The sequence below is a fragment of the Lactuca serriola genome, chromosome 2 (assembly GCF_051521515.1).
Source record: "Lactuca serriola cultivar US96UC23 chromosome 2, Lser_US96UC23_V15, whole genome shotgun sequence".
Classification (NCBI taxonomy): domain Eukaryota; kingdom Viridiplantae; phylum Streptophyta; class Magnoliopsida; order Asterales; family Asteraceae; genus Lactuca; species Lactuca serriola.
In genome coordinates this window covers 56,477,489-56,486,010 of record NC_136409.1, presented here as the reverse complement: position 1 = coordinate 56,486,010, position 8,522 = coordinate 56,477,489, and the positions used below count along the sequence as shown (strand labels likewise).

General features: G+C 38.5%; 1 protein-coding gene and 1 non-coding gene across 2 annotated transcripts; one reads left to right on the top strand and one right to left on the bottom strand.

Moving 5' to 3' along the window:
- Positions 1 to 938: 938 nt before the first annotated feature.
- LOC145089241 (uncharacterized) lies at positions 939 to 1,505 on the bottom strand. The gene has a single exon (XM_079027704.1). It carries the CDS (start codon positions 1,503 to 1,505, stop codon positions 939 to 941), a length of 567 nt encoding a protein of 188 aa, XP_078883830.1.
- Positions 1,506 to 2,726: 1,221 nt separating this feature from the next.
- LOC145090900 (small nucleolar RNA R71) lies at positions 2,727 to 2,833 on the top strand. Its single transcript, XR_013701823.1, has one exon. It is a non-coding gene; the product is annotated as a small nucleolar RNA R71 (small nucleolar RNA).
- The last annotated feature ends 5,689 nt before the right edge of the window (positions 2,834 to 8,522 follow it).

The window sequence follows — 8,522 nt, the reverse complement described above, 5'->3', positions numbered from 1 at the left end:
CAATTATCAAAAGAAGAACCAAACACAGAAAAATCATCCATGAATACTTCCATAAACTTCTCCACCATATCGTGAAATATTGCCGTCATGCATCGCTGAAAAGTAGCAGGCACATTGCATAACCCAAAAGGCATGCGTCGGTATGCAAATGTTCCACTAGGGCAGGTGAAAGTGGTTTTCTCTTGATCATTCAGGTTGATTGGTATTTGGAAATAACCTGAAAACCCATCTAAAAAACAATAATAGCAATGACCGGATAATCTTTCAAGCATTTGATCAATAAAGGGTAAAGGGAAATGGTCTTTGCAAGTAGCATCGTTTAGCTTTCAATAATCGATGCATACTCGCCAACCGGTTACCGTTCGTGTAGGAATAAGCTCGTTCTTTTCGTTCTCCACGACTGCCATCCCCCCTTTGTTTGTTACTACTTGAACGGGACTCACCCATGGACTATCAGAAATTGAATAAATGATCCTCGCATCCAAGAGCTTTACCACCTCCTTCTTAACCACCTCTTCAATACTTGGATTCAATCGCCTTTGATGTTGCACCACTGGCGTTGCTCCTTCTTCAAGATTTATTTTATGAGAGCAATAAGAAGGGCTTATCCCCTTTATATCGGTGATTTTCCATGTAATGGCGTTCTTCCTTTTCTTCAAAACCTTGACTAATTGATCTTTCTCGATTTGGGTAAGATCCGATGCAATGATCACAGGCTTCTACTCACCCTCCTCGAGAAATGTGTATTCTAAGTGTTCTGGTAAAGTTTTCAGCTCCATTTGTGTGCTTTGAACACTAAACACGTCGAGTTCTGGAAGAAAACTCGTCGAGTTTAGATCAAAATTTTCCCTAGATCGCGATTTTTCGTAGCAACTCGTCGAGTTATTGATATTAACTCGTCGAGTTTCCTATTCAACAGGTTTTATTAGTTCTTCGTATTATGATTCTTTGAGAAGTCTTTCTAACTCTTTCAAATCTCTCTCAGCATCAAAATCATCTTCTAGAGCCAACATGTGCTCACTTGTTTCGTCTTCTATCCATTCTTCTAATAATTCTTCCAAGACATCCACCAAAAAAGTAGTATCATCACTAAACTTCGAGTGTTTCATGGCTTGATCCATTCCAAAAATAACTGAGTCTTCTCCCACCCGAAGGGTATGCTTTGAGTCTCGTATGTCGACTATGGCACCCGCGGTATTCAAAAATGGTCTTCTGAGGATCATTGGCACTTGATGGTCCTCCTCTATATCTAGCACAATAAAATCCGCCGGGAAGACAAACTTATCGACTTTTACCAACAAATCTTCACATATACCTCTCGGGAATGTCACTGTCTTGTTCGCTAAGTGGATCGCCATTCGGATTGGTCTCGGTTCCGGAAGGTTTAGCTTCTTAAAGAAAGAGTATGGCATGAGTTTCACACTTGCCCCCGAATCGGCCAATGCATAGCTAGTGGCTAAATTCCCGAATTGGCAAGGAATGGTTAGGCTACCCGGATCACTCATTTTCTTTGGCAGTTTGTTTAACATTGCAGCTGAACAGTTCTCATTTAGGACCCACCTTGGATGCTTCCTCCATCTTCTTTCTATTTGTGAGAAGTTCTTTTAGGAACTTGGCATATTTTGGCATTTGCGCGACTGCTTCGATGAAAGAGATGTTGATTTGCAAGGCCTTTATGTGCTCCAGGAACTTTTGGTAGTCTTCATTCTACTTCTCTTGTCGAGCTCGGCCTGGGAATGGTAATGGTGGCTTATATGGCTCAGCTTTTAACTTATTTTTCTCATCAGGTATGGAACTCGTCGAGTTTTTGTCAAGAACTCGACGAGTTTTTTTCCACTGGTTGCGATTCCGGGTTTTCTTGATCTTTTTCTTGTACCTCCTTTAGATCTGTACTTGGGATTGGAGTGAGGGGTGTGACTATCTTCCCACTCCTTGTTGTCACTATGTTAATGTGTGCGCCCTTTGGATTTTTTTCTGTAACGCTTGGGAGTCCGCTCGGTGTTCTTTCGTTGAATTGTTTGGCAAGTTGCCTGAGCTGTTTTTCAATATTCGATATTGAAGCTTGTTGATTACGGAGCAGAGATTATTGATCCATCATCATTGCTTGGTGCTCTTTCATCATCTTTTGTTGATCTCTAATGGCCGCATCGGACTCGTCATGCCTTTTTTCGGAAGCACTAACAAATCGGGTTAACATAGCTTCAAGATCCGTCTTCTTCTCTTGCACTGGTTCTTCTTTTTGATAAAACCCGCGTGGCTTTTGCTTATACTTCTCCTCCTTTGCCTTCTTGTACTCATCGTAGGGGAGCCACTCCTTCTTGGGCTTTCGCCAATCATCATCAAATCTATCGCCACTTGAATAACAAACATGTGCCTTCCGGTTGCCGTTCTCATCAAGATCGCAATCCTTATTAAGATGGGGACTGCTATAATTGTCACAACCCACCCTAATGGCATGGATGGATCGGTCCATTTTTGTCATCCTTCGATCCATACTTTCTAGTTTGGCCATCATTGCCGCCATGTCATCGGAAACTGAGTTAACCACGCCTCTAGTTGTATCGTTCCTTGGATTATGGTACTCTCTTGAATGTTTGGAGAATTCTTCTACCAATGTTTTAATGACGGCTGGTGTTTTCTTTGTGAGGGGTCCTTGGGAATCTAGTAATTACCTAGTTGTGACATTCACACCATCATAAAAGATGGAAACCTCTTGTTGCACGTTTAGGTCGTTTTGAGGGCAATTTCTTATCAACCCCTTGTATCTCTCCCACGCCTCATAGAGTGATTCTCCCGGCAATTGCTCAAAGTTAGCAATTGCTTTCTGCAATTTTGCAATCTTGGAAGGTGGACAAAATCGGTCAATAAACTCTTCGCGCATCTTTTGCCATGTTGAAATGGATCCGGGGGGTAAAGATTTCAACCATTCCTTCACGGCTCCCTTGAATGTAACCGCTAACATCCGAAGCAAAACAATATCGCGAGGCACATTTGGCATGTGGAAATAGTCAACAATGTCTATAACTTATTCAATATGCTTATAAGCATCTTCGTGCTCCTTTCCGTAGAATGGAATATCTTTTAGTTGTCCGAGTATGTGACCCTTCAGCTCAAAGTTGGCGGTAGCTGGGATTGCTGGTTGCACGAGTCCTGGCCTGGTACCATCTCTTATGCGCTTCTTGTAGTCTCCCATTGGTATGTCGGCGATGTGGGCCATGTTGTCTTCTTGCTCGGAATTGCTTTCTTCACCAAACGTGGATGTGTCGGATTCGATTGCTTTTCCTCTTTTTTGAGAATAATCAACTCCGGATCTTCTACGGGTGGCACTAGTGTAGAACTAGAGCCTCGGGTCATAAAAATCTGAAACAAAATAGAAAAACAAGCGTAAAACGAACAAAAACGAAGAACTAAAGAAACTGAAAACAGAATAAACTCGTCGAGTTCTGAGAAGAAACTCGACGAGTTTAATGCAAAAACACAGAAAATCAAGAAAATTAAAAACTAAAAACAGGTAACTTTATGCAAGAAAGATCTAACACAAAGGATCGATAATACCAGCAAATAAGATAACTATTAGAACCGTTCCCCGGCAACGGCGCCAAAAACTTGATGTGTGTAAAGCGCGCTAGTTTTAATCCTATTACTTCAAACATAAATTAAACACATGAAAGGCAGTGAACCTATTGATTAATAGTATAGTTTAAGCAAGTAGGGTATCGAACACAGGGAACGGTAACAATCAAATTAAGTACTAGTATTACCTAATTAAAAAAATTAATAAAAGAGGGGGGGGGGGGGGTTCTCTAATTTTGCAAGACTAGAAACTTAATTAATCAATTAACTTTCAAACTAAGACAATTAACAACTAAGAAGAACAAGAAAGGACAACTAGATTCAATGATAAAAGAGACTTCTGTTTAGATTCGATTCACTTATTCCTATGGTTGATTTCGTGGCAAGTGAAATGAATTAATATGTCAATGGTTATTGATTCCTAATGTGATTGGGTTCATGTTTATTATTACCAATCCTTTAGTAGACTTGTTAATTCAAACAGTGATCAAGTGAATAGATTAACAAGTTTCCTAGTGTTTAGTTCGTATCAAGCAAGACTTATAACAATAGTTAATCAAATTTGTTCAATTCAATCAACTCATGTATGGTTGTTCATCACACATGCTCACACATTGATTTACACATTTTCTAGTTAACCCTAGTTTCATATTCACTATTCCTAGGCATACAATCTTATATTCATAAAACTATATGAATCAAGTAATCAAGAAGATATTCATACAACTCAATCACTTATTTATTAACTGAAAACATTTATCATCAATACATAAGGATCTTTAATAAGCTTAACAAGATGAATAACCAAATTAATATCAATTCAACCACTCAATCAAACCATGTTCATAAGATTATCTCATCCAAAAAGAAGTAAAAAGCTTTTAGCTCATATCTACAGCAAATAATAACCTAATTTCAAAACCTAATGATTCAAAAGTTAGGTTTTCGGGCCTAGATGTTATCTATTTATAGTTACCAAAAATCGATCCAACTCGTCGAGTTTTTTTTTAGAATAACTCGACAAGTTTCTTCAATAATTCGTGTATACAGTGTGTACGGCAAGGCATCCTTAAATCGAGAATATTCTAACCAACTCGTCGAGTTTGTGCTAAAAACTCGTCGAGTTCCTTCTTTTTTTCAGCTTCTTTCTTTAACCTTCAATCTCTAAGCTCCCAATCACTTAATCCTCTTCCTTTTTCACCCAAGCATGTCTTTTATTGCTGAAATTTAAATATTAAGCTAATTAAGTACCTTTTGTCCATAAAATGCTATAAAATCAACAATAATTAATAAGATAATGAATAATTTCTATGACTAAATAAGCCCATATCAAGTCAGAAAATCCTTGTACTTGCATCCATTCCTCTCGACTCTATCATCCTGGTTGTTTTGTCGAACTATTGGTGGGTTGGCTTAACCAACGGTCCCACTGTAGTTCCCTCCTTCTGACTGTCCATTGTTCAATTCGGGCTGTTCAACTGCTATTGTAGGTTCGTCCCTATTTTCATGCAACATCTGCCTCATTTCTTCCCTTTGTTCAGCTAACATAGCCCGCATCATGGCTTGTACTCCAACCATGTGGATTGGCTCAAGTGCAACTTCTATTACGAATCGTATTTTCTGTATCACTGGGGGCTGATCTCGGTTTCCATTTGCATTCACGTTTCCGCTACGCGTCCTTGCCATCTTGATCTATGCACTGGATAAGGTGAATCTAGATCTTTATTTAGGCTTGACGTTTAAATCATCCTTATCACTCCGAAACGTGTATATGCTAGTTCTAATATCTTAGTTAAATGCTTAGAATCCTAAACACATAAGGTTTCCAGATCCGGTCGGCAATAGACCATAGATCCGAACAAATAACAACACATCAGGCACAAACATTTAGCACATAAAAGCATTTTAGGCACAATTCTTAAAATAAGCTAGTGCTTACACCTCACAATCATCGCTTAGCATTCTAAGTTTAAGTCTAGAAATCCTACAAATTCGTAGTTCACTTAAACTAATGTTCTGATACCAACTGTGACATCCCCATTTTCACGGCCAGAAAAGACCGATTTTATTTATGATTTATAAAAATCAGAGTACCTCTTTTAATAAAAATGTTGCGGAATTTGTTCCCAGAAAAACACGATAATTGCGTTATCAAAGCATTTCTAAAGAAATGTATTTTTATTCACTTTTAAAGCATTTGGGATGTCATCGTCAGTACAAAAACATAAACATAAACAGAACTTACATCCATTTACACTAGTGATCTACATCTCTTTTAAATCTCTCAGTGCAATGTAACTTCATATCGACACCTGTGATACAAATAAACTGGGTGGGTCAGGTTGGGAAACCTGGTGAGTACATAGGGTTTTCAACCCACAATAATATAATTATTATATTTAAACATCAAACAATCAACCTAATTACCCATTCCCATTATCTTCTTAAGGATTTACCCTAAGGATCAGCTAACCCTTGTTCATTCATTCCTAAGGATCATCCTAAGGAAACCACATGAAGTCCATTGTTGCCAATGACACAGTGGTCAAGCGCAGCTACTAATATTATCACTTGGGCGCACCTGCTAGAATTGGGACTTTATCTATGAGTTGCTTCTGCCGGTATTGACCTTTAAACGCTACTGTCATGGTCATAAGGCTCCCTATTAGGCGCAGCTGTCGATACTGTCCTTAGAGCGTAACTGCTAGGACGTTTACCGTAGATCTAAAACATCTACGGGTTGTGGCGCAGCTGCCAGTGCTCATCTATAGGGTACTAGGTGCATTGCTGCCAATGTTTACCTATAGGGCACTAGGTCCATACTACTAATGTTCCTTTATTTCAGCTTTTACCCCTCATCATTCATCTACCCATGTTTTACCTAACATATTTTGTAGATATAAAATACTTTATACAATTTACATCATTTAAAACATGTATAAAAATCTTTCACCAGCATAGATAACAAGTATTCAGACAATATGCACACATAACACGAAATTTATATTAAAACACTTCATATCTATGTGTAAGATGAAAGGGACCATGCACTCACCTGATACGGTGGTGACTCAGCACTCGGACAACGCTTCGATACTCTCAAAACAATTTTCCTTCGATAAAACCTAGTATTAATACCACTAGGGTTTAGTCTAACGATAACCACGACTAATTAATAGTCTGACTATTCTTACTATTATATAAGCGTAAAACGATACTTATATAACTCATAATAATAGTACAAATAATTATTTTAAGGACCTAATAACATTACTATAATTATTTGAAAGCTATATTAAAAATTGCGTAAGCGTAGCTCACTTACAGCGGATTTTAAAGAAAACCGGGCTTTGCTCGAAGCAGCGTTTCCAAAACCGAAAGACCCTTTTTCTCGGGACTCCGGGAGCCTCGGGGCTTCCTTAGGGTGCTAGGGCATCACCTAGGCTTAGGGGAGGGTTAAAACCCTTAGAGAGAGAAAGTAATTTAGAGAGAGAAAGAGAATGGTGTGAAAAATCCGGAGACCCTCGCAGGTATTTATAGGGGGCGAAGCCTCTCGAAACGCTGGGCGTACGCCTCAGATAAGAATGTCAGCTGAAGCCAGCTGTCTTGCACCATCGGATGGATCAGACCGGAGCTACGAGGGGCGTAACTTCTTCGGACGCGGGGCGTATGCAAGGGTAACGTGGCGTGATCCAAAGCGACTCCTGAACCAACATCGGATGGCCTAGATGTTGCCACGTCATCAAGTTCTTATCAGACTTCGCAATTTCGACTACAAACTTTAAAATTTTGTATCTTTGGCATACGAGCTCCGTTTTTGACGTTATTTATATCCACGCGAAGGCGGGAACGTACTCTACAACTTTCGTTTAGACTTTGTCGACTAATTTTGACTTTATTTTAAAAGTTACAATATTAAAAGGCCGGGATAGGATTGGTAATTCTCATAAATTCTTCATCCGATGTCTGTTTTCGCCCATCTTTTTTCTCGTTACGCTACTCTTAACGAGATATTTGATTCTCGTTTAGGTCGTGTCGGCTAAAAACCGCTTGATCTATTATTCGAATTTCGGGTTGTACATTGCTAATCCGAAACTTCGAGAAATCATAACTTTCTAATACGAAGTTAGATTTCGGCGTTCTTTTTATAGACGCTCTTGGTTTAACGTATTCTACGACTTTCGTTTAGATCGCTAAGGCTGAATATCGCTCTATCGTAAATTCACTATTTACGTTTTCCGGTGTCGTGCTGGTTCCATCCCGAACCTTCGACGGGCCATAACTTCTTCGTTATAACTCGGATTTCAGTGTTCTTTATACGTACGAAAACCTTGTAACATATACTACAACTTGGTTAAGATTATTTATTCTAAATAATCTTTTTGTCGAAAAGTCGTTTTCGACCCTTATTATCTCTAAATTGACTAGCTCGGATCTACGGGCGTTACAAAAACCCCACTTGCATCTTAGTTTGAAGAATAATAGATATTATCATCTTATAATTACTCATGATTTTATCTATGAAGTAATCTCTAAGTATGGGTTATTTCAATACTTAAATCTCCATTTAATTACTCATGAGTGATTGCGTAATCTTTATGATATGTCCAATCTCTATGGATAATCCACTTATGCTCATGAAAATTTTAAATCATTAGTTACTTCCAAGAGTATGACCGACTATGGAGGTTTGAGTAAATTAATACTTGGGAAGTGTGTTCCAAACATGTAAAAGGAGAACACAGTGATACGCTAGTTGAAATGATTGATTTCTATCATATATTAAGATCTCTACTTAATAATCGTCAAATCAAATGAAGACTTATACAGCTTAAGTTCTCAAATTTAAAACAAACAAAATTAAGTGTGCTCAATCGAAGGATTGAAAAGAAAATCTAACGCCTCTTGACTTTGTATGACTATCAGACTTAGCTGGGGACATTATCTTA

What these genes read in the sequence shown, in the direction of transcription:
- LOC145089241 (XM_079027704.1), bottom strand. Translation starts at nt 1,505, where the DNA reads ATGAGTGATCCGGGTAGCCTAACCATTCCTTGCCAATTCGGGAATTTA.